The sequence below is a fragment of the Mustela putorius genome, unplaced genomic scaffold (assembly GCF_011764305.1).
Source record: "Mustela putorius furo isolate JIRA1106 unplaced genomic scaffold, ASM1176430v1.1 tig00003836_pilon_pilon_pilon, whole genome shotgun sequence".
Taxonomy (NCBI): domain Eukaryota; kingdom Metazoa; phylum Chordata; class Mammalia; order Carnivora; family Mustelidae; genus Mustela; species Mustela putorius.
In genome coordinates, this window is record NW_025421989.1 from 26,741,207 (window position 1) to 26,767,824 (window position 26,618).

At 40.1% G+C, this 26,618-nt stretch overlaps 1 protein-coding gene and 1 long non-coding RNA gene across 6 annotated transcripts in view; one reads left to right on the top strand and one right to left on the bottom strand.

Moving 5' to 3' along the window:
• The window catches only part of DMD (dystrophin), a 2,119,021-nt gene that overhangs the window by 367,984 nt on the left and 1,724,419 nt on the right, over nucleotides 1–26,618 (bottom strand). For 3 of the 5 annotated variants that reach the window (XM_045089435.1, XM_045089434.1, XM_045089436.1), the window contains exon 56: nucleotides 9,393–9,565. In XM_045089435.1, the coding sequence (XP_044945370.1) occupies nucleotides 9,393–9,565 (173 nt within the window). Of the gene's footprint in view, nucleotides 1–9,392; nucleotides 9,566–10,318; nucleotides 10,404–26,618 lie in introns of those variants that run through there. The other 2 variants (XM_045089437.1, XM_045089438.1) reach the window with 2 other exon arrangements.
• The window catches only part of LOC123394740, a 68,946-nt gene that overhangs the window by 20,638 nt on the left and 21,690 nt on the right, over nucleotides 1–26,618 (top strand). The gene's annotated exons all lie outside the window — the stretch shown is intronic.

Genomic DNA, 26,618 nt, shown 5'->3' on the forward strand with positions numbered 1-26,618 from the left:
TTGTTCCAGAGTTTCTGAGGGACTGTTTTCTTTCTGAAGCATTATAGTTACAAGTCTTCAAAATGTGCATATACAAGACCCATATGCTTAAGTTAAAAAAAAATTTATATTAAGGAAGTAACTGGAAAATCATACAAAGATGTAGGTAGAAAAAATGTTATTTATAGCATCACTTATGATTGACACAAAGTAGAAACAACTTAATTATTCTATACTTGGGAGTCAATTACATATATAACGGTGATGCAGTGTTCAAACCCTACGAATCCTATGCACTATTCACTGTGATGGCATCAGCATGTATTTAGGGATAAGGAAGTAATCACCCTGTCTGTTGCTAAGTGAGAATACAGCTTCCAAAACTGTCTATAATCTATTTTTATAAAATGTTCGTGTGTGTGTATTTGTGTGTACACACTTGACTCTGCACAAAAAAATTCTGAAATTACAACTACTATAGCCCTCAGAGGTAGGTTTAGAGCTGATAAACTTTTGATTTCAAATTGTCTGAACCGTCTTTCTATTATGATCAATACAAACGTTATATCCAGAAAAACAGAAGGCATTTCCATCAGAGGAATTAAGCCATTCAAGACGCTATGGGTGTTATTATCTAATAAAGGAATCTGGAAATACCTTAAATACTTCAGATTCATTATAAGAGCACAGACTGCATAGAGGATAGAGTTCCCTTCTTGGCTACTTCTGTTCCCTCTCTCTTTCACTTACCGCTCTTCCATGATAAGCCCAAAAGAGAATAATTTATACAAGATGTTAGCAGTTTAATGGCATGTAATGCCTACTGGTTACAAGGATTCCCTGGGGGGTCTGGAATTTGCACTGTGGTCCCCTCAAGGGTAAGCGAGGACATCGAGTGGGACATGTGGGAGGTAGGTGGAGAGAGGCACACGCCGGATGTGGAAAAGCAGTACATGGAAGAATAAAGAACTTTTGAGCACCGCTGTGTCTCCATTAGGCCTTGGGAGTAGACAGAGTGAAAGATAAGGAAGAATGTAGAGAAGCCTAATGGATGCTTGACCTCCCTTTCTCCGGTGGAGGGGTCTGGAGGAGGATACAGATGCGGAAAGGCAGCCTTCCCATGGTGAGGGGTCTGGCTGTGGCTTCATTCACACAAGGCACTGCTACAAGCCTGGCTCAAGGTGAAATGGAGTCGACTAATCATTACCAGGTCAATGAAACCCTTTGTATCCGCAGGAGGAAAACACGGCTCCGAGACCCAGGCAATTCAGTTCTAAAGGATCTAAGAGAAATTTCAGAGAGGGAGACAGGGAGATGATGTTAAGCGCCAGGGAGGCAGGACAGTCCAGAGAGTTAACAGAGGAATGGAAGAAGGACCTAGGACCTCAGGAGACAAAAGGCTCTCGGGGACCTAGAATGTGGAACTAGGTAACATTTCGGAATGTTTGATCACCTTAACTCCGTATCAAATGACTTTTTTCCCCCTTGCTAACATATGAGAGTGGTGACAAGAATGTAAGCAGAAGGTTCACAAAGGACAAGGGATACTGGGTAAGGGCCGGAGAGGACACGGCAGCCTGTTAACAGATCCTGACCGAAACCCACACATATAAAGATAACCATTCTGAAACCCTGGTTCTCAAACTTCCAGGGGCCTAAGAAACCTGTAAACGGCTTGTGTTAGGTACAGACTCCAAGGTTCTGCCTCCAGACTTTCTGTACTTGGAAGAAGAACTCTCACAACTCAGCAGGGGAACTCTAGGACAGTTCTTTAAGAAAGAATTTCTTGAAGTATTTCCTGTATGCCCTAAACGTTACTGGTCGGTCTCCACAGGGCAGAGTGACATTTGTCAAGGACATGATTTTGAAGGCTATCTAAACGTAGTAAAACACCACGAGCTCAGAAAACATTTTCGTTGGCTATGCTAAGCTTGTGAAGTGTCTTCAAGACACATTTCTAAAGCAATTGTTGGAAGGAGCCACCCTATTTTTATTTTCAAGATTTTATAACAAATATTTCTAAATGACCATGACTCTTTGTTTTTCCCTCCTAGTTTTATCATAGACCCCAAGGGCTGAAAGCAACCTCAGGGATTTTTGTTCAACCCTCTTGTTTTGCAAATATGGGAGCTGGGATACGAATGTTTAAAGACAGTGTGGAGGCATGTAACTTGAGCTGTTGTATTTAGACATGGGAAAGGGAAGCTGCAGACTTTTCTTATATGAGGAAATCCTAACCTTCATGGTTTTCAGCAAATGCTTTGGATCCCTGAGCAAAAAGCCTTCCTGGTGATTGGCAAATATACTCTATTTACCCCTACTGACTACTCAATGGAAAATAATGTGGAGGTTTTGAAGGGGCATACTTAGCTCTTAACCATTTTCTATTAATCTTTATTAATGAAGACAAGAGCTGAGGGGCTACTAGCTTTTAACAAGCAAGTGTTGATCCTTAATAAGCAGGTAATGTCTACAGTTTGTAAGGCTGAGGTAAAACACGGAACTTCTAGATATGTCAGGATACAATGCTTGTCTTTAAGGAACCCTTTGGTATCAGGGTGCTAAGAATTATAAAAGCTGCTAAAGTGATTGTTAGTTCTCTAGACACAGATATTTCAATTATGATTGGGTTGATGCCTAGTTTGAAATCCTTAATAAAGCTTTACTCTGAAAGGCATGTATTCTTTTTTTTAAAAATATTTTACTTATTTATTTGTCAGAGAGAGAGAGCATAAGCAGGCAGAGTGGCAGGGAGAGGCAGAGAGAGAAGCAGGCGCCCCACTGAGCAAGGAGCCCGACACGGGACCCAATCGTAGGACCCCGGAACCATGACCCGAGCCAAAGGCAGTGGCCCAACCCAGGAGCCCCTGAAAGGCATGTATTCTTAAAGCAAGATGTGTTAAACTGAATTCTTTTTTCACTTTGACTCCTTTGGTAGAACTAATGATGTCCTCCTGTATATCTTGGGTACCCCTGTGTAATGAGATAGCACTTGAGCATATAGAAAGAGAAGGTAAGAATGCAGAAGTAATAAGGAATCATAGACATAAAATGGGAGCTTTGGGGGATTTAAATAAAGAGAGAGAATTAAACTCAAAGAGAAGTAAACTTTTTTTTTTTTTTTTGTCCAGCTGGGCCGTGAACTCTAACTTTCAAACATAATTAACATTCCAAGAGTAAGAGAAAGGAGGTCAGAAATAGCCAATGTCTAAGTTGCATTTTTTCTTCCTTAAACTAGAAAGACTGTGCTTCCTTTTGCTCTTTGTTTATTGTCTATCATAGAAAAACCTTTAAGATATTTTAACTTCTAATACCGATTACTCTCTAAGAGTTGTATTTCTGTTGTGGACTGTATCATGTTGGTACTCATGCCTCTCAAATTAACATTCAGAATCCCATAAAAGTGAATATTGGCATATAGCATTCAAAAGTTTTTCTCCCAAATATGAAAACCTCACAGAATATAAATCTTTCTGAAATTGTTGTTGACAATGTATGTGCTTCTCACGGCTAATAGTATATATAATAATCTGGAAAATATAATCTGGTGACAGATTGAATTAAAATCTGCATGCATATTTCTTATGGAAAAAATTCACTAGACTGCTTCCCAAATTGTTAATATTTTCCAAAATTAAAACACAAGGTTGTAGAAATGGAATCTTTTAGAAAGAGAAACATTTTTTCTTTGGCTGATCACAATTCTGATGTTGGATAATGTCATCAATAACTGTGTGTGTGTGTGTGTGTGTGTGTGTGAATTTGCTCATGAGTGTATGTATGCATGCAAGTAAACATCTTTTACTTTATTTTTCTCACACCTAAAACAGTTAGTGTTTTGCTTTGTTTGGTGGCATTCAACTCTCACTGAGTATTTATTTCTTCTTATACCTCTTGGACATAATGCACATGGAGCAGATGGCATATACTTTCCTTGAACTAAATTATGAGATGGTACTATACAATTTCAATTAAAGGATTCTTTTCTCTCCAAGACATCTTATCTACTTTTTCTTACACCCTACCTTTGAACTTCATCAGTGCCATTTAAATATTAGGAAACCAATGCAGAAAGTTTCAAAATTTGCCTAGATTCGTAAAAGTAACAGCACAATTAAAAATAATAGGTTGGTAGAATTTCTAGGGAAATTGAAGAGACTGCCCATGTCTATGCTTAACTCTGAAGCAGTTATATGCTCAAGATTATATGCTAGGCAGTTAGTAATGGAGCCAGACGAGAAAGTAGGTCGCCCAAATGCCAGTCCAAGATTCCTTCTACTCTACCTCACTGACTCATTTAGAGCTTGGATAAATTAGCCAGACAGAAAGTCAGTAAGGAAACTGGCTTTGAATGACACATTAGACCAGATGGCCTTAACAGATACATACAGAACATTCTAGCCCAAAACAGCAGAATACACATTCTCTTCAAGTGTACATGGAAGACTCTCCAGGATAGATCATGTGATAACCCACAAAAACAAGTTTCAAAAATTTCAGAAGACTGAAATCATATCAAACATCTTTTCCGACCACAGCAAGATGAAACTAGAAATCAATCATAAGAAAACAACTGCAAGAAACACAAACACATGCAGGCTGAACAACATGTCACTGAAAAACCAATAGATTGATGAAAAAGTCAAAGAGGAAGCCAAGAAAGACCTGAAGGCAAATGAAAATGAAAACACAGTGGTCCAAAAACTTTAGGATGCAGCAAAAGCAGTTCTAAGAGGGAAGGTTATAATGATAAAGGCCTGCCTCGAAAAGCACAATCTCAAATAAATAATTAAATCTTACACCTAAAGGAAGTAGAACAAAGTCCAAAGTCAGTAGAAGGTAGGAAATAATAAAGATCAGAGTGGAAATAAATGAAACCAGAGACTTAAAAACAATACAAAACATCAATGAGACTAAGAGCTGGTTTTTTGAGAGGATAAACAAAATATGAACTCTTGAGTCAGAGTCATCAAGCACAAAGAGAAGGAGGAGTCACTATTTGCCTGGCAGGAGAAATACCATGATCACACAAGAAGGAAGAAAACTTGAATAAAATCAGAAATGAAAGAGGAGTTACTATGGACATTACAGAAATACAAAGGATTGGTTATAAAACATTACTATACAAATTATATGCCAACAAATGGGACAACCTAGAAGAAATGAATGAATTCCTAGAAACATACAGCCCTCTGAGACTGAATCAAGAAGAAATAGAAAATGTGAGCAGATACCTAGCAATGAAATTGAATCGGTCATCAAAAAACCCCCAACAGACTAAAGTCCTGGACCAGATGGTTGCACAGGTGAATCTTACCAAATATTTAGAGAAGGGTTAATACCTATCCTTCCCAAAGTATTCCCCTCAAATAGTAGAGCTTGGCGTTTTTTTTCTTTGTCTAATTTAGCTAAAGGCAGCAAGCACAACCCCCTGAAACAACCGTGAATACTTAAAAGAAACGTGCCATCCGGTGTAAATGATAATAGTACAGGGAAGACCTCAAAGTGAAGGAACCGTCAGAGAGGGAGATATTCAGAGAGGGATTTGGATGAAAAGGTGGAGGATGAAAGGAAGGATGGCAGTCCAAGGGCGAGGACCAGCAAACGTATGTACTCCTATGGGCAAGTGAGAAAACTGGTGGAGAGCAGCAAGGGGGTTAAAAAGCAGAATCTTTTTGGCTCAGAGAATCCATGCTGGGGAATAATTAGATTGCTGCTTGGTGAGGAAGGAACGGGGAGGTAAGGGAAGAACAGGAAAGAAAAGGGATTATCAGGGTCTTAGCAGGTGGAGAGTAGATGAGCCACAAGCCACTAGATTCTGGTGACTACACATAAATTTCATGAAAGCCATGATTTTTCTCTTGCCAGTTTTGCTCAGTTGCATCCTCAGTGCCTAGAAGAGTGCCAAGTACATAGTAAAGACTTAGTAAATATTTGTGGAATGAGAAAAATAAATGAATGAACAAGTAAAATATGGGCACCAACAAGACTGAAGTTTTTCAGCAAGGGAAAAATGTGCTAGAAATGTCCAAGGAAGAATACTTTTGTAAATGTGATATGGATGATATCAATGCATAAAGAAACAGAGACAAATCTATCAACATAAAAAGACATGATGGAGACTTACGTAAGAATCATAATCATAGGCAGAGAAAAGACATAGGGCAGAAAAAAATAAATGGAAGGAAAGCAACATAATCTGGACTTGGAACCGGAAACACAAGGATACCTCTTATGAGCCAAGGGAATGCAAAGGGATACTGCAAAATCATTTGGATTCCAAGGAGGTGATGGGGATGCAGGAGGGCACTTATGATGAGTGCCAGGTGATGGATGGAAGTGTTGAATCACTAAATGTTGCATCTGAACCTAATATTACACTGTCCCGTTAACTACCTGGAATTGCAATAAAAACTTGAAAAAATGGACACCTGTGTAATTAAATACTGATGTCTCTATACTTTGAGATAGAAAAATGGCTTCCGAATCCCTTTTAAGATAATGAACCAACCTACATCTTTTATAGGATGAAATGTTATAGCTTGGGCAAACACCGGGCAGTTTCTCTGTGCTATCTTTGCAACTAGTTTTTAGTTGTGGTGACTTTTCACCATAAAATAATGCTGATGGAGGAACTGACTAGACTCATAAAGCCAGCTTCTAAGCATCATGAATGGTTCTGTGTCTGACTCTGCCAGGGTCCAGTTCTCCTGCCTCATCACCATCCTAACCAACTGAGCCACCCAGGTGTCCCTTTTTTTTTTTTTTTTTTTAGATTTTTATTTATTTATTTGTCAGAGAGAGAGTGAATGAGAGCGAGCACAGGCAGACAGAGTGGAAGGAAGAGTCAGAGGGAGAAGCAAGCTCCCTGCGGAGCAAGGAGCCTGATGTGGGACTCGATCCCAGGACGCTGGGATCATGACCTGAGCTGAAGGCAGCCGCTTAATTTAAAGATTTTATTTATTTATCAGAGAGAGAGGGGGAGAAAGCAAGCACAGGCAGACAGAGTGGCAGGCAGAGGCAGAGGGAGAAGCGGGCTCCCTGCCGAGCAAGGAGCCCGATGTGGGACTCGATCCCAGGACGCTGGGATCATGACCTGAGCCGAAGGCAACTGGTTAACCAACTGAGCCACCCAGGCGTCCCTGACCATCCTAAATTGTTACCTGTACTGGGCTGCTTTTGGCTGAAATATGCCATTCGATCTGGACTGACCGATACCCTTCCTTCAATGATATGTCAGGAAAGGGACTGAAGCCGTCTGATGTGAAGAATTATTTCTTTTCTTTTTTTTTAAATTTGCAAGCTAGTCCTTAAAAGGCAAAGTGTAATATGAGAAAGGTCTACATAGAAGCCGAAACCATTGATTGGAGTATTTAAATTCTGGAATTTGCAGCACCTTAGATAAGCCAAGGTAACTGTTTTCTACTTGATTAATGACAGCAAGAATTAAACTGCAGGGCCTGGCATATGGGAAATTGCTGAGAACGAAGAGCCCATATTTTGGCTGACACGCTGTTTGCCGCTTTCGATTGCTCTTTCATTTCATCAAGTTCACATGAAGGAGAGGATAGGCACTGAGTGATGTGCAGAACAGTTAGAGCAGCTTTCTTCTCTCTTCCCTGCAAAAAAGAATAACTTTCTTCTTTTTTAATTTATCTGCCAATATCTTTCCCATTTCACACATCTCATTCCTTTTTAATGACAGAGGTTATGAAAGTGGCCTTTGTCATTACGCTCACTGACCTCTCTTCGAGTTTAAGCCATGGGAAGCGAATGGAGTCTCGCTGCCTTTGAAAATGCCACTGCCCTCTGTTGTCCCCAGTGCACCCTAAACACACTGATACAACATCATGGACCAAACAGAGAGATAAAAATGAGTGTGTTGGAAGCTGGGATGCAAACTTGGGGGTAAAAGCTTATAGGTAATAAAAGAAAAAATCCTTTCCTTCTCCTAGAAATATCTGTTTCTCTTTTCCATCCTTTCATGTAGTATGTATTTATGTGTCAAAGTAAGGTGAGTCCTACCTTTTTCTTTCTGCTTTATACTCTACAGGATAATATGATGGTTAAAAGCTCAGAGCGTGGAGCCGGACCCCCTGTATTCAGTCTTGGACCTGTAACTTACTAACTAAATGACCTTAGACAAAAATTATTTAGCCCCTCTGCACCTCACTTTCTTTAAATATAAAGACAGAATAAAAACAGGGCCTAACATGTAGGGCTGCTGAGAGCATTAAGTGGGTCAAGAAATATAAAGTGTCCATGGCATGTAACGATTGGTGATGCACCGTGCATTAGTTGCTATCATTCTTATTATTTCACATTAATACAGGTATTTACTAGAGTGCTTTTGTATTACGAAATTTCAGTGGTACTTTCCCTCATTATTGAAGTAAATATGCTGTATGTCAAAAGCCTGGCCAATTCAGAAGAACAGTAAGGAAGAAAAAGAAATCTCCATTCTGTAATCTTACAACCTAGAGGTAGTACCACCTCTCAGGGTTTAGTGCGCTCCCTCGTAACCACCGCGATGCTTATTCACTCTCTTCTACCAACCCTCCAGTCTGACCCCTCTCCTAGACACAGAACAAAGCACAACACATTTTTATGAAGACATGTGAATTAGGACAAGCGACTGATTAGAAAGCAGGAGACCTGACCTCCACTCTCTGAACTTCCCATGTCATTTACGTGACACTGGGCATTTCACTTAACTATTTCTGCTCTTTGACCCCCCACTGAACCAATTCATAATGGGTGTAGCAAGAGTTTTACTCTGCACTCCTTATAACAACGCTGAGCTGTATTCACTAGCTTCTCAGGAAAAAGGTGATAAAAAGAAAGGGGCAACTATACAAGAGAGGAGAGTAGAGAACAACCAAAGGCTTAGTTTCCAGAGGACGCCGTAACAAAATCTGAGAGGGAGCTAAAGACCAGATGTTTCTATAACCTCTCCCTAGCTGCAGGAGCTATGGAGAGGTCTCCTCGAAAGTTACAAGGCATCAGGGTATTTAAGGAATGTCCTCTGTTATGCATTTAGAATAATGCCAAAAAAAGAATTCCATGATAAATATATATTGATTTTATCACTTTCTGTATAATCCTGTGGTAAGCCAAGAGAGAACTCTATCAAATTAGGATAGCTGTGTTCCTCATTTAAATTCACTCTAATGCCTTAATATGCATCTCTCCCATGGTTATAAAACACTGCCATTTTAATCTAATCTGAACCCTCAAGTATCATCTCCATACCAAGCAAATGAATGATTCATTTATTCAAAATAAAATGAATCATTGTGAAATTGGGTGATTTACATAAACATATGAGATATTAGCTGCTTGAGCTACGAAAGGGAAAGAAATCTTCCCATTTTAATTCATTTCTGGCTTTTTCGTCCCCGATCTTTTCCTACCTAATGTTGAGAGACTTTTTCCGAAGCTCACTCCACTTGAAGTTCATGTTGTCCAAACGTCTTTGCAACAGGGCTGCGTCATCAGAACCTTCCAGGGATCTCAGGACTTTTTGGCCATTTTCATCCAGGTTGTGATAGATATCTGTGTGAGCTTCGATTTCTCCTTGGAGGTCCTATGAGACAGCAGGAAGAAGAACACGGGAAGAATTACCAAACAGAAGAGATTGGCTAAATGTGAGTCTGGAGAACTGTAAAAAATAAGCTGCCTATTCAAAAGACGTTTCAATTAGGCCACCTAACAAGAAGATGCACCTCCAACTCACTCTCCTTGGTTCATTATCTCTTCATGTTATTATGTAGATTGGCAGTGGACAACTTATTAGGTCTAATAAATTTGTTCCTCAATGATATGAATTGGAACATGATGCACCTGCAACTTTATGAATTTTGTAAGTTACACTGACGGGTCCACAGACAAAAGATGATGTTTTCTGGAAGTGATATGAAATAACATTCCGTGATGAAGTGCATCCCAGGGCCAATCATTTCATTACACTACGGGTTAAGTCATATTTTCCATGCATCTAAGTAATCTGTAGAGTTGACTCAGACCATAAAAGCATGGAGAGACTAATAAACAAGGTTGTGCTCGGTCCACAGCTCCAGCACATTAATGGGATTCTATCATAGGAGAGCATCTTCTTGACAATACACATCAAGTTCACCTTGGCATTATAGCATCACACATTTATTACAGCATCATACATTCATTAGTAAGATTTTCCATTTAAAATACCATCGTATTTTTAGGCTTGACAGGTAGAAAGTCCATAGGACCTTGATAAGAGTTACTGTAAGAGATTACACATTCCACCTCATTTGTATATACACAGAACAAGAAAATTATCACAGTAGAAGAATCTGACCTTTACATGGTATGTCTTCCTGTGTAACATTTTCAGCTTGAACCGGGGACTACAGCACTGATCCTGTTGCATAGCAATCCTGAGAAAAACCAGCGACTGAAAGAGTCCTGCTTTAAAATGCCAACTTTGCTTACATTCTGTTGACAGAATGAATTTCAGAGCACAGGCTTCACCAGTCAATAATAATAAACAGCCACTTTGTACTCCTCGCTAACCGGTGGCCAGGCCCGTGGGTGTGGGAGGGACCTCAAAGAGAGGAGGCCTGGAATATGCAACTGACAGTTTATATTAAACAGCCAACTTTTCTTATCATTTTGCCATTATAAGCCAGGGACATTATAAATTCATTTTATATATGTGTTTCCCTCCTTGTTCCCAACAGAACACTCAAAGCCAAAGGAACATTCCTTAGAGAGCTGCCGGGGACCAGCATTCCTTTCTGCCTACACAATGAATGGAGGCTTTGTACATTATCTGACTTGCTTTTAGAGATTTGTATGCTTCTGTTCAACAAGTTGAAAAATTCATTCTGAAGCTCCGAACAATTGGATTGATCTGTGTAACTAGGAACTTTTATTTTTTTCCGTTCCCTCTTTCTAAAATAGAATTAAATTACTCTTCTGAGGCAAGGGGGCAGTGGCCGCAATAACATGTTAGCAATTCTGAAGGACTGGCCTGCATTTTCAGTCTCTGACTCTTAGATTCAGAATGTTGCACAGGTCAGGTAGATGGACGATGAATGTTTCCCATCACTCTTTTTGGCAGCCGAAGTATCATGGATGGAACCCTAAAGAGAATCTTGTCCCATTCTCTGTGATGGGAAGCCACGAGGGGGAAAACAGATCGAAGGACATCCAATGATGAAAGAAGGGAAATACTCTAACAGACCAGTAACCTCTACCTCTATCCCATCACAAACAGGCTCCTTCTAGAAGGAAATAGCCTGATTTTGAAACGAGTTCATGTGTTGGAAAACTAGCACTGGGCGTCTTGCCAAATGGAGTCTGATAAAACAAACATATTTCTCTTCTAGGTGTGCATACCTACACGGCACAAACTGCCCTCCCGAATTTGCCACTTCCTCAGAAAAGGAGAAAAGTGAGGTTAATTTATCTGAATAAATCAGGACTCCAAAGCAAATAGATACAAGTTATCTACATAATTCCCCCACTTTTCTCTTTTTACTTTACTTTTCTTCTTATAGTACTTGATTGAAAACTTTGCCTCAGAGGATACACTTAGGGCATTGAAACCAAACCTTTAGTTGCTCAAGAAAATAAGATATATTGTGATTAATACAACAAACTTTCTTCATTAACATAAATACAAATGGGAGTTCACCTGAATTTTTATATGCTGCATTGAGACTGAGACCCAGGCTCTATCAATGGTTCCTCAAGATTATGTATATCAGGAAGTCATCGATACCTCCTTGAAAAAATGAGAGGTCTTCCCAAGCTTAAATAGGAAGTTGATTCATTAATTTGTTAATTTTTATCTTTACCATTTTCATTATACCACACAGAAACATTACTGTTGTGTCATCCACAAAGAAGTAAATAGAAAATCGGTAAACCAGTATTTACTGAGGACTGATTATCTGTCTAGTCTCAGCTGGGAGAAAATGAGAGGTATGCAAGAGACAGCTCAGTCTTTATACTTCCTAAAATCTAGCACGTGCTTTTTATTTAATTCATATTACCACCTAAATATTGATGGTAATTTCCTGCCACACCTCATATGTGTTGGCATAAAAACTACCCCCCCCACCCCTTGGAAGTTCAGAGTGGTTGAAGTCAAGTCTTGGCATTAGCCAAAAGGTAACTCATAGCTCAATATTCCTTCTCTGGGTCATGGTGCTGGCTGAGAGTGACAAATGACATGAACAGTAAAAGGTATAAAACACAAATGTGCCTCTTTATTCTTCCTCTTGGTGCCATGAAGTACATGTTTTCTCTGTTTTTCATATGAGAGCACTGAGGTAGACAGTTGTTTAACTGACTCACCTAAAGTCACCTATCTCGTAAGTAATAGAACTTGAGTTATGTTGACTCTAGAAGATCTTGGGCTGTTCCCATTGCCCCATTTGCTATGAGCACTGGCTAGAAGAGACAGAAGTTGCCTAAGCTGAACAAGACTACTCCTGACAAGAGAGGAATAAACAGCTATTGAGGGAAAAACACCCAGAAAGTCAGCATTACTGATTTTGATTGGAAATTGACCCACATGGATTGATTTATTCTGCATGAAAAACGGGATCCTGACTACCCTTTTCACTTCTTATTTGATTATTGTGCATCTGGGACCATCTGTGAGCAAAACCTGGAAGTTTCTGAGGTCTCCTGACTAAAAAATATCCTTACTGCCAGAACAGAAATTCTCCCTTCAGCAATGTGTTCCTTTGTCTACAAGAGCCATGTGAACATTACACCAAGTACTGACTTGACACATCAGTATCAATGTAGCTCGCCCATGTTCTTTGGGGACAATAGGCTGGTAGGGAATCTGTCAAGCTATGGGACTCAGGTAGCCTGCTCTAGAATGGAGTGGAGTGTCGGTGAGCAGCCGAAGGCATTTTTTTTTTTGTTGTTTGTTTGTTTGTTTTTTAAGGAAGCTGCCATGCTGTAGTGGAGATTTCTCAATACAAGTGGGCAGCATGAGTTTTTGGTAGGAGGAGACATTGACAGGACAGGTAGGAAGGAACACTCATACCCGCATAAAACTACCATGATCGCATTTAGCTTAAGATGGCCACAGAAAAGCAAGGGGGGTTTAGTAAAGAGAATTCTCAGACCATAGCCCACCCAGACAAAAAGGAACTTTTGCAGGCATTTTTAGGTAGTTTTATTTTACTTCTGACATAACTAAAAAAAAAAAAAAAATCACTCAAAGCTAGAGTCACCACATCCAAGGCAGCCTATCTAATGTTTCTCTTCTTTTTGTAATTGTATTCTTTAAAAAGTACAATAATAAATGAACAGGGGGAAAGGTATTTGTTATATAACCATAAAAACAAGTGCAGCGGCCACGACAATGTGTATAAGACTTATGCTACACCAGACGCTGGCCAGAGCACTGGATGTTCGTGAGCTGCTGAGGCCTCTCAGGAACTTTCTCGGGTAGACATAATTAGTATTTGCATTTTACATACACAAGAGTGAAATTTCAGAGAAGTTTAAGTAAAAATGCCCAAGGTCACATGGCTAATAAACCATGCAGCCAGATTTCAAACCCAGACTGTTGGAACTCTAGGGACTGTTGTTGTTAACCACTAGGCTATGTTGCCTCTGAGTTTTTTTTTTTTCCCCTCTATTCATTTTAAAATTTTCCCAATAGGAGCACCCAGGTGGCTCAGTCTGTTAAGTGTCTGCCTTCAGCTCAGGTCATGGTCTGAGGGTCCTGGAATCTAGCCCCCCGCATTGGGCTCCCTGCTCACTGGGGAGTCTGCTTCTCCCTCCCCCTTTGCCTCTCTCGCTGCTCATGCTCTCTCTCTATATCTCTGTCAAATGAATACATAAAATCTTTAAAAAAATTTAAAAAATCCCAGTGAATTCTTCCTGGTAGTCACACTCCTACCTCAGTTTCAGCCAATCTAGTTCTGCCATCAGCCAATGCAGAGTTATGTTTTCCATACCTCAAGAGTCTCTGTATGGTCTTAATAACATGAGACTGTTAAACACATCTGAAGCAGTGGACAGAGACATACTCAACTGAACAAGAGAGAACGTAAGATAATTGAGAAAATGGGTGCCAGTAAAATCTGTAATTTTTTGCCTCCCCCCACCAGGAACTATAGAGCTTCAAGTTCTGTGTACTTGGAGAGAAAATCTCCAAGGTGATATCAAGAAATTCAGTGGTAAGGCAAGTGGCATGTCCACAGCCCAGCGGTTTTAGGAGTAGGAAGAATCTCATTTCCTGGAGAACTTTTTCAAATCTCACACCCCCTTCTTGTCCAAGAGTCTAGTCTTCTCCTGTCTTAAGTGCCCTTTCTTAGTCTCCAGGGAAAAGCAATGGTGAAGTGCCATTAAGGAATCATGGTTTGAGTCTGTCCCTTCTCTTTCCCTTACGAGCTGCTTAAGTTTGAAAACTCTTTGGCTTCACTAAATATTAAATAGTAATTCACAGCTGGGTTGCATGAATAATTTTTGTGAAATACTTTGAACCGTGTCCAGAACACAACAAGCCTTTAATATGCAATAGCTAATATAAGGATTGCTCTTCTGAGAGAATCAGGGTGGAAATCAAGTGATAGACTTCATGAACTAATGCGACTCGGTTTGAGTCTTGAAGGATGGATAAGACCGAGAGAGAGAGTGACCGAAGAGAGCGTTCCCACTGTGAAGAAGTGTGTAAGAATGGCAGAAGATGGGAGCAAATTTGGTTTAGAAGCAGAACAATGGGGCGCCTGGGTGGCTCAGTGGTTAAGCCGCTGCCTTCGGCTCAGGTCATGATCTCAGGGTCCTGGGATCGAGTCCCGCATCGGGCTCTCTGCTCAGCAGGGAGCCTGCTTCCTCCTCTCTCTCTCCGCCTGCCTCTCTGCCTACTTGTGATTTCTCTCTGTCAAATAAATGGATAAAATCTTTAAAAAAAAAAAAAGAAGTTTAGAAGCAGAACAATGAACAACACAGCCTGATTGGAACACATGATGTGTGTTAGGAAGCAACAGATGGAATGTAACTGAGGTCCTTAAACTAAGCAGGATGCAGACCTTCTTTCAGGAAGGCACTGAGAATAAAAGTTTACAAGAAGTACGACAAACACAGGATCATGGATTATTATATTTCTACTCTCTCATTCAACAAGTAGAATAATCCCACTGGGTCCCTAAGTAATAAGACAACTGGGGAAGAATATGAAAACTAATAAAAGTTTTACTAAAACCAAGATAAAGAAGAGAGATGTCGAGAGTCAGTTAGGGCAACACTCCTCTTTTTATTTTCCAAACAAATGGTTATGATAGTATTCCAAAACAGCCTGGGTACCAGTATCCAAATATTTTCTTTCCTATGTACATGGAATTACTTGTCTAAAAAAAGAACTCAGCAAACAATGACCTCCCTATCATGAATACAACCAAGATGTCAGCAAGAAAATGAACAAAAAGCTGCAGGAAGAACAAACATAAGTGACCACATCTCCCTATAAAATTCATTACAGACACACAATCTCTAATCTTTTCTGAAAGCAATTAGTAGGCAAATAAAGGTAAGGCCATTAGTTCCTCTTTACTGATAACTCTCACCTAATTCAAATATACTTGGTAGGAAAAAAAAAAAAAAGAGTGGTGATCTGATTTCCAAGAACTTAAAAGTTCAGAAACAGAAGATTCAAAACAGGAGAGAAGGTATCATCAAGGCTCCACTGCATGTGGCAAGGGGTGATACACAAAAGAAACCAGAAAGGTGTGGAAGGAGGTGCCAGCACATAGAGTTGACCTGGGTTTCCCAGTGTGCACTTCCACCCCTACATACTAGCCCTTGAATGTATCACCTCACTAGGCATGTGAAACAAAATCATTACTGTTAGTGATGAAGATTGTAAATTCAGCAGAGAAAGCAGGTTTATACTCAGTAAACTATTTAAGAAGGAAATAGTATATATAAAACTCTTTAAATGAATTTATCCAACATAGTTATCCTGAAAAGGCGTTGATGTTTTAAAGAAATTCAACAAACGAAATACACACACAAAAGTAAAACTACCTTAGCTTGGCTATTCAAAATGACTTGCGAAACATGCACTCTGAATACTTGAGGTTTGGGTGCACACACACATACACACACACACACACACACACCCCACCTCTATTCCATTATGAGAACAGAAATTGAGAGTAAATCCTTACAAACGTTTACAGCAATCTAAAAATAAAAGGCACGAGGTTGCATTTTGCGTCTGGTTTTTGTAGTTTTAAAAGTAATTCATTTTTATTGCATGTTACAAAAGTATCAGTCTGGTATGGATTGGACATTAAAACTAGCAAAACAAAACAGAATTATCCTTTCTAATGGATTTTTTTGAGTAGCACCCACATAAAGGAGCTGGACCTACAATCTTGACCTTATAAGGACTCTAATCTAACCACCAGACCTTCCTAACTCACTCAGGAAATGCAGTTGAATAGAGACCTACAGAGGGTGTGACAGTTTCCCCCTATTCCGTATGTGGATATGTGGCCATTGCAGTCCTTGTAAAAGCAGCGGGGTGGTCATCCCAAGAGAAACAAGAGTTAATTTGAGGACTGCCGTTTGGCTTGGAGCCCGGTTGCTCTAGGGAGATAAGGAGTGTGTTTTCAGGTCCACTGCACCGCAATGCATCTTAAATGGGCAGCTATGGATTTAGGAGTCCACAGGCTGTGCTTTAAAAATGGCTGTTATTAAGGTCCTCAGAGACTATTATCCTGCAGGGTTTGTTGTCTTTGCTTTCATATCTCATTCGAAAATTCTCACCCCTTATGCACCTGAACAGTGGAGAGAAGGGATATGCTCTCCTGCCTCAGTACATTCCCAGGTGCAAGCCTTTATTTCGAAATCTAATCTTTAAAAATGCCGGGCCTACGGTGGATTACTCTGGAGGAAACTGAGCAAAATCCCATTTGTCAGACCGCCTTAAGCAATTCCAAACTCGGGTAACACGTGATGCTTTCTCGCCTTGTCTGACCCTCTGGTTTACTCTAGCCTTAAAATTACTTTTTAAAATCAAAGCATTCACTTCAGACGTACTAGGTTGGAGGTAAGAAGAGAAGTGTCATGTTTTTCCTAGTTACTTTTTATTCTGTCACAGTGCAAAAATGTTCTGCATATTGATTCATCACACAAACAGGCACTTACGTGCCTATTGTACTTCCAAGACATTGCTAGGAGCTACAAGAACACATATAATATAAGAAAGATGTAGTTCCAGCCCTTACGTTAGTCCGTCGCTTCCTTTCTTCTTCTTCTTTTCCTTCCTTCCTTCCTCCTATCTTACCTTCCTTCCTGCCTTTTCCTTCCTCCCACTAATATTTCATATATCAGCATCTAGGCCCACAGTGGTGAAAAGCCAACAAACTTCTACCTTCTCGATGTTCACAGCATTACAGGATGAACAGAGAGAGAAATCACATAGACAGGATAGAAATTCATTTGTACATATTATTTGATCCCCATAGCCAAAGAGAACTCCCCCTCCACACACACCACATGTATACCATTCTTCTCACCACAGCAGACATGACATACTATAAAAGTATTTGAGAATGATTACCTGGGGGGGCAGTGTTCAGGGTAAATGGCAATGGCTGCAGAGAGAGAAGGGAGGCAGGAGTTTAGCTGACAGGCAGCCTTAGCCATTCTTGAGCCAATGATGTGGTGGCTCCAAAACCAGGAAGGAAGGAGGAGGGATGCGACCATCACCACGTGCTCATAAACTACAGAAATAGCTGCATGTGTGACTCACTTTCATCATTCCCTTGGTCTACCTTTGGAAGGTAGAATTAGGCAAAGTGATAACTGTTCACAAAAGCATTTTTAAAGGCAGAAATGTTCTTTTAAAAGTTTCCTTTCCTCAGGAGTAAGACAAACATTATATATGCTGCGTTTTGTTTATTTTTTAATGACTTATTTTTATTTATTTGAAAGAGCAGGGAGGGGCAGAGAGAGAGAATTCCAAGCAGACTCCCCACTGAGAGCAGAGCCTTAGGCAGGGCTCGATCCCACCACCCATGAGATCAGGATCTGAGCCGAAACCAAGACGCGGGTGCTCTACTGACTGAGCCACCCAGGTGCCCCATAGATGCTGTGTTTTAAACACACATATACACATACTCACCCTTCGGTACCAAGGAAATTACAATGACAAGACAAGGGCAGACACCAAAGCTGCACATAGACACAGGAGACTCCCACCTCAAATGCATTCTATGAAAGGCTCCTAAAGTATATGGGAGTGGGTTTTAAAGGACACCCAGTCCTGAGAAAGGGTGGGTAGAGTAACTGCATGGGGTGTTTTAAAGAGTTAACGTGCCATGGACACAGCGGGGAGCTAATGTCACTACCCATTTAGCTCGGTACTTAAGTTATAAAAAAGAATGACATGCCTGCATGATGTTGGTGGTAGAAGATAAAACAAGACCTTAGGAGAGCTGTTTTCTTTTTTACTAATATATCTGAAATTCATATAAAAAGCTATACTGTGTTGCAATATTTTCCCAGATATTGCTATATGACTTCGTTCATAATTGGGTATTTCCTCCATGAGACATCTTTCAGAAGATCATTGCCAATGGTAATCTTGAAAGGCCTTCACACTTAAATTTGAGATGGCACATTTAAATCACAGAGACAGCCACATATGAAAAGTCTACGATGTTGAAGGTACTTTTGGTTTTGTATTATGTTTTATGTGCAGGAATCAGGCCATTTGAAGATAACTATCCTTATCTGAGAAAGACCAGATGGGCCTTTTCGACAATGAAACATATTTATTATTGCAGAGCCACGATGAGGGGTGGAGGGGTGGAGTGGAGGGATAAAACAGGGCAGAAAACTAATACTCACATTCCTTATAAATCCTCCTCATCAATTCTATGAAGTAGGCCTTCTTATTCCCCCGTTGAGGAAGGTACAATTTGAAGAGATCTTAGAAAGAACCTTTCTGAATCTCGCAGCCGTTAGCTGGCAGAAGCAGGATTAGGGCACAGATCTGTCTGAATTGGTATTCTTCTGATTCCCCTTAATTCCTCCCCACTCTTCAAATACAAAGCATGTATCTTCTGAGTTGGGCTACATGTCATACAACACAATAATTAATTCATTAAAGTACTTGTGATATACTTAGTGTGTGTAATTTTCAGTGATGCTCTGAGAGGAGTGTCCAGGCAACTGAATTAGATTCCAGTTAGGTATTTCCTTATTTATTCCTCCTTAGTCAACTCTGAACTCACACCTTTCATGACTTTCAATGGCTCTAAATGAACAGAACACATTCTTATTCTTAAAATAGTCAACTGTCTTCCCATCGACTAATATACATCTGGTTATATTTATCTATACAATTTGTCTATGATATGTACAGAATTGAAAGTTAGAAAAGCTCCTATTTCCTGAATCTCCTTGTCACAGAGCTCTTTCTTTTCTCCCTAGACAATCAGTGTAGTTCAAGACTATATTAGAAATAAGCAATTAGTTGACGTCAAGTCTCATCTTATCCCAACAGCAATATGTAAGAAGATGGCAAGAACATATGGGAAAGTGCCATAATTATTTTTGACAATACACTAGAATTCATAACAGTCATGTAGCTAATTTCCTCTGGCTCATTTTAATTATGAATGTTGTAAATGCAGAACAACTTTATTCCGTCCCCCACCCCTCCAAAGAAACCCCTCATAATATCCCAACACAACCACAAACAACCCGACACTGAAGCAACTGTTTGGAATGGATTAATGACGTCATAAATCTAAGATGATTTTATATCTTTTCACTTTAAATAGCAGGACAGTTTCCAAATAATTCACAAACACACATTGGACATGACTGTATTCATTAGCGAGTATTCATTCCTCAAAAGCTTAGAGATATTACCTTTAAAATGAATTCTAGGTATGCATAAAGAGTGAATGTTAAAGAAGGTTCTAGTATCATGATGTTAACTAAAGTCCTACTGACATAATTAGGTCTGATTCCCTGCTGTTCTTTGGTGAGTTAATTTCTGTCTACTACCAAGTAGAGCAAATTGCTTTTTCTGGAGAGTGTAATGGTGTGTGTGTGTGTGTGTGTGTGTGTGTGCATGCGCTTAAGGAGTCACTTCCCCCTATTTAGCTTTTCTTCTCTCATGGAACAGGGTAGATGGTGCTTGGGAAAAAATATACTCTCTTTTCCAATGTATAAGGTAAAGGAAGAAGAAGGAATATGCATATGAACGTTAATATAAAGATAGTTAACACTGACCTAGCTGCCAAAGGAGATCTCATAAATGAGAAAACATTTATGTTATGGCAAAACAGCACCTAGCAAAATGTCTAGAATATTTCTTCATTCCTAGAACCCACTATGCTGAAGCTAGAAATCTACTCATGAGTCTTCTATTGCATAACTGTTAATCTTTCCCAAAGCATTCAGATCAGTTTGGAACATCCTGGAGACTCTGGACCACCTTGTTGAAACAGACCCAAGGCATCCTTGTCCTTAGGCCATGTGGTGATGCTTTTTTCATCTGAGAATAGGTACATCTGAAAAACTATCTGTAGGACAGTAAGGTTTGGAAAGGCTTAGGTTTTTCCATGCCTATGAGATAAATGACATAAGTTTTAATAAAGGACTAGAACAGAAAAATGGAAGTCTTGATAGATTATTTTACATCATAAGAATTTTTATGTGGGAGCTACACTGGACTATGTCACAAAACAGTGGAAACCTGCCTCACAGTGCCCTGAGTAAGGAAGGAAAAATGAGAGTAGGATTGCATTGTTGTTATTGTATCTTGATATACATCAAGAAGTCTGGTCAGCCCAAGAAAGAGAAGTGGTAGACAGATTATATCCACAGTGTTTTCCTGTGGACAGATGCTTTTTGTTGACTCTTCTCAGATAGGGACAGAGGGAGGGACTATACATTATCATGAATCTCTGTTGAAATTTCTTTTTCTTAAATTTAATTTTATTTTTTCAGTGTTTTTTTCATAAACAAGATTCATTGTTAATGCACCACACCCGGTGCTCCATGCAATACATGCCCTCCTTAATACCCACCTCTAGGCTTACTAATCCCCCACTCTATCCCCTCCAAAACCCTCAGTTTGTTTCTCAGAATCCACAGTCTCTCATGGATCATTTGCTGAAATTTCTGACGTAGTTGAGAGTTTAATAGAGAAAAACCTCAGCAGCAGGGTACTAAGAAACAAATGTGGATGATACTTAATTATCAATGTTATCTTGGGTAAAAAATAGAGGGACTTATTGAAAAATCCCTCTGCCTGGTCCTGTTAGAATTTTGCTCCTTTCTGACTTTTTGATTTTTTTTTTCCTTTGGGCAATAAGATGGGGGTCTTGCCCAAATCATGTCTGAAGACAGTTGTAAAACCTCAAGAGATAGGTTTCTTATTTCAAGGACCCCACAGTCTCCTGAAAAAGTCTTCAGTGATCATGGTACACGATAATGTTAAAAAGAGGACACAGCACAATGGGAACAGAACAATTAGTTCTGTCACCAAGATTTGCAGATGCTATCCACCCTTGATGATAGGTGAGTAGGGTCTTGAGGGACGAGGAGGAGTTGACCAGGAGAGAAGTGAGAGGATGAGATTTGAAACATCGGGAAGGTCAAGAGTTAAGTTGAAGATGAGCTGAAATGAGACAAGAGTACACGCCAGAGCTGAGCAACTCTATGTGGCCAGTGGGAAAGGTACATGAGGGGTAGGAGGGAGGAGTTTGTTTTCTCTGTGTCATCCACATGTACCTGTGAACATGAACTTTTGCAGCATGTATCCGTAACCTGTCTAGTGTAGTGCTCCTCAAAGTTGAGTGGACTTGAGAATCACATGGAGGGCTTATGAAAACACAGGCTCCTGGGCCCCGACCCTGGAGTTCATGATTCTGTGGATCTCGTGTAGAAATCAAGAATTTACCTTTCTAACAAGTTTCCAGATGATGATGATACCGCTACTCCAGGGACCGACCTGCTTTGAGAATGAACACTGGTCTCACATAATGGCCGTTAACCTCCTGGCAGTCACTAATGCCTTTATGAAAATTATGGATCCTCTCCTGAAAAACCTACACAAATACTCATGACCACAAAATATGATCTCTAATTTTATGGGCTTCCAAGACCCACTGACAGGAAATAGAGGACAGTAGCTTGCTGGCAGCTATCTCAACCTGCAAGAAATACAATGAATTAATGAAGACAACAGATCTTTCAAGTACTGTTTTAATGGAAAACTCTCTGGAAGAAGAACACATTGAAAGATGTGACTACAATACGATTTTGCTGACTTAAACCTCTTGTGATTAGTCTCACTGATCCTAGGCATAAAATAACTACATTTAGAGCGGGGTATGGTACCTGACAGAAGACATCCCTGGGTGCTACAAAATTCCTGTCACTCTAGCCACATTCAAGTAAACTGGCCCTTTTCCACTGTGACCCGTCATCTTCTTGGGAAACAACACATGAAACAGGGAGGGGGAGTGACATGGAGAAAAAGAGTGCATCGAGCCAGGGGCCCATGGAAAGATATAGAAGTTGGCACTCTGGGTTAAGTGCAGCTATGGCTCTAGAATGTCTGTCCAGTAGCTCAAGGGTATGGTTAAAGATCGAAGAAAGAGATGATTAAGAATGTGCTTAAAAGGAAACTTCAAATCGGCTGAGCTACACAGATGGGGGACAATCCCTGTTGTAGAGAAATGAACATTTTGACTTTACTCTTTCCCTATGAATTTTCCTTATGTGCTTTCCATAACCCAGTGGTCCGGATTATTTTTAAGTGACCTTGAGAAGAAAGCAGAGGTATTCTTTATTTTATGAAAAGAAAGCCATCTTTCATTTTAAGAACCTCAGGCCAGCTCTGCATGCAGGCATGAAGTCCAGAACACAAGGTAGATACCAGAGGATTTGTTTTGGCCACTAGAAATTCAAGCAATGGCTTTGAGGTTGGGGAGAAAAAGTCCAGCTAAGCTGGAAAGCAGAACTCTTCCTCCAGCTTCTGGAAGAAGAGCTAGTGCCACGGGCACAAATGCCCTGTAATAACCAGGAAGATACACCTCTGAGTCCATGGCGACATTCTGTTACTGCATGGGCGGTTTTGCCTAAAGTCAGGACAACTCTGTCTGAAGATAATGTTTCAGCTGCTGATTCATCTCCCTCCATCTTCAATTTTTCTCAGAAAACTTTTATTGGGTTTCATCATGGGCACATTTACAGAGCAATTTCCATAATGATAAAATCTCTTCAAATGAGATTGAGAATGTAATTAAAGGGCAGATCTGATGTGGTAGTGGCATTGTTACGTGGCAGCCATACATCATCGTGCCGTGGAGCACTCACTCAGCTAGCCTATGGCACGACCCCAATTTTACTCTGGTAAGATTACATGTCCTTGTTTCATGCTAATGGGTTGATTAGGAAAAAATAAAAGAAGATAAGACAGCCTCTCCATTGGAGAGATAAGCCCAAGAATATGAGTTAGAGTTCTGTACCCTCCTCTGTTCACTCTGTATCTTAGACTTCAGAGATTGCAAGAAACTCCTCGAACGTGGCAGTGAATGCTGATAAACAGACCCGTGAAAGCCAAGAGGATTTGCTGGCCCAGAGAAGTGGATCTCCATAAATCCTACAGCCTCTTCTCCTGGTTTTAAGTTACATCACTAGAAAAGCGGAAACTATACATTATAGTTCCCCAAATGGATGAATGCTTGCTCCTGGAAAACTGCCTGGTGCCTGCGAAAGCAAGAACATGTTCCTTGGGCAGGTCCATTTTTGAAACTTCAAGAGTAACTTGGCTGAATCTTCACTGCAAAATCAATGTGACTTTCAGCTTTGCAGTTTCCCAAATACCTGGCCTACCCAGATCCTTGTTTAGAAGTATCTCTAATTACAGTATTTCCCGAGCAAGAGGAAATTACTTTGTTACTGGGCTACTGGTTTACTCACGGAGAGCTAATGATATCATATGATTTGGAAATCACATTTTCTACCACTCAGGGCACATTAAGTCCTTTAAAAGACCAGATTTTAGATCTAAGATCATAATTAAATAAGGGATTCTGAAGCATTTAGAAGATGATTGGGGCCTTTTAAATACCATCTCTTTTCAACATAACATGAGGGGCGTCCTAGGAAGAAAAAGCCTTAAATATCTGACTTACATAGAGCATTGAGAATTCCATTATTTTTTTTTCTGTTTCTCTCTTTGACTGTAACTCATTTGGCACAACACTTCATCTATGGAATCAAATTTATCCTTGTGATCTTGGGAGTTACAAAATAGCTCATGGGGTTTTAAAATACCATTAGATGTATGAATTTAAATTATAGTCAGTAAAAAATAATTATTTTTTAAAAAATAACTGACTTGATGACAAACTCTCATCCAATAGCTACCACACTTTTCAGAGCAATAATGTTTTGACAGGCAGAAGTAGGACACCAGGTTCAAAGAAAGTCCACTTTTGAAGGTAAAATGAATCTACTGTGCCTTTGAAAGGAACACAATTTATATCTCATCTATTCCAAAGAAAGCTCACAAGTTAATCTGCAAAACTCACCTCCCTTATCAAAGATGCAATGCTACTCTTGATTTGCCTAAACAGCAAACAGTTCATGGAAAGTTTGATTTCACTGTAACAACACCCTCTTTTAGCTAAATAACCCTAATCAACCCTTGGAGAAAGTTTTCTGCCAAAGAATTCAACTCCTTCCCACTCTACATCAGAGATAAAAGGATTGAAGAGACCCATCATTCACTGTAGGACTGTGTGCTTGCCCTCACTCAGCCAGACCTTCACTGCCTGATTTCATTGCCACGGAAAGTTCTACAGGATAACGTGGAGAGCAGCTACCTGGATTACTACTCCCAACATCCCACTGCTTCCAATTACTCCTGATTTTCTGTTACAATCAGTAGCCTTGAAACTTGAATTACCCAACTGTTTTAAATGCAGAAGAGAAAATCCTAGGGAAAATGGGGGAACAAAAAAGAGTTTCCGCATTTCTGAAGAGCGGCATTGTGCTGGCATGATTGTTTTTCATCAGCCTTGACTTCTCTGAGAGGCAGTATTTCTTTTCATGCTCCAGGCTGACATTTCTTCTCACTAAATAGTTAATTAACATGGTGCAAATACAGCATTCTTCTTTTTGAAATAAGTAAGAGCAGTCCACAACTTACAAAGAGTTCTGTAACCAAAGTCATTTGCAAGTCAATGGTTCAGAACCCAAAACTCAAATTTCCACGGAACGGTAGTCATATACATTTCAGGCCAGAAACTATACAGCTATTTGATCTCTAATGCCGATGATCTATTTTATTTTGAAAGCATTACTTTGGGTTATGTGATTTGGGAGGCATGTATTTCGTGGGGTACAAAAGGGAGAGGGAGTATGGAAAGAAAAGGTTTCTCTTTGAATGTCGAGTCTGCCCGATGTGGAACAGTAAGCAAAGGAGATCTGAATAGGCACCTGCCCTTCCTGCTCTACCTCCTGGTGTCCAGCCTTTTCGACCCCCACCTTTCCTCGGGTCTTTGTAAGCCTTCCTTCTCTCCCACAGGTTGAAAACTGTATTCTTCGAGCATACTCTGAACATTTGTACATCCTGGGAGATTTGTGCATTTTAAAAAGAGGAAGCTGAGTTAAACCAAATGAATCACATATGGGTAGGATTTCAAAGAGTGTAAGAACGCAGAGTGCAATATTCAGATGGTAGCAAAAGTGGGGACAGAAAGGCTTTAGCCATTCTTGTGAGGAAAACTACACTGGTTAATGCTGTGGGTTGGCTCACTGGAAACTCCCCACACCACTGAACCTGCTAGAAATTAAAGACTGCATTTGACAGACTTCTGTGCAGCTAGAGTTATGCAGAAGAATTAGGTTTCAGTAAGTTAGGGCTGTCAGAGAAAATAGGGGGTGCCCAGCTAAATTTGAATTTCAGATAAACCATGGATTTTTTTTTTCTTAGTGTAAGTATGTTGCATGCATTGTTTTTGTTTGCTGAATCTGGCAACTCTATATCAAGTAGATGTGCTTGTGAGGGATTTGGAAGGTGGAAGTAAGGTCCAGGCCATCTCCCTGCTTCTTTTGACTACTTCTCTTGGCAAGCTTAGTCAGAGAAATGTGGGATTTCCCACGTCGTAGTTCCAGACTCTATTCTCCAGGCTCTGGATGGAGGGAAGTCTGTTTCTAACAGCAGGTAGAAGTGGTTAGCCTCTAGATTTCAACTTCCTGAATCCTAGTTTATAGTTGCAGGGAACATTCTTGAATTCATTGCTTCAGGAGTACCTCTGAGATGGTATATATTCCCTAGTGAGTCAGTTCTATCTGGCTTTAGGATTCTATCCTTGAAGCCAAGTCTAAAATCTGCTCCTTCAGCCTTTCCTAAAATTTAGTATGCAACGCTGTACTGGCTCATTCTGTGATGATCATACCTAGAGTGGTTTCTCTTGTCTGTGTTGAACTCCGACTGCTACCGTGACCTTCAGAGCTAGCTTCTCCATCGGTTTCTAGCCCTGGGAGTAACTTCCTTTAGTCACTTAAAAGTCTACAAATAATAAAACTCTGGTCTTTCTCAACATGTTTCTCTGTCACAGCCATGAAATTTCCCATCA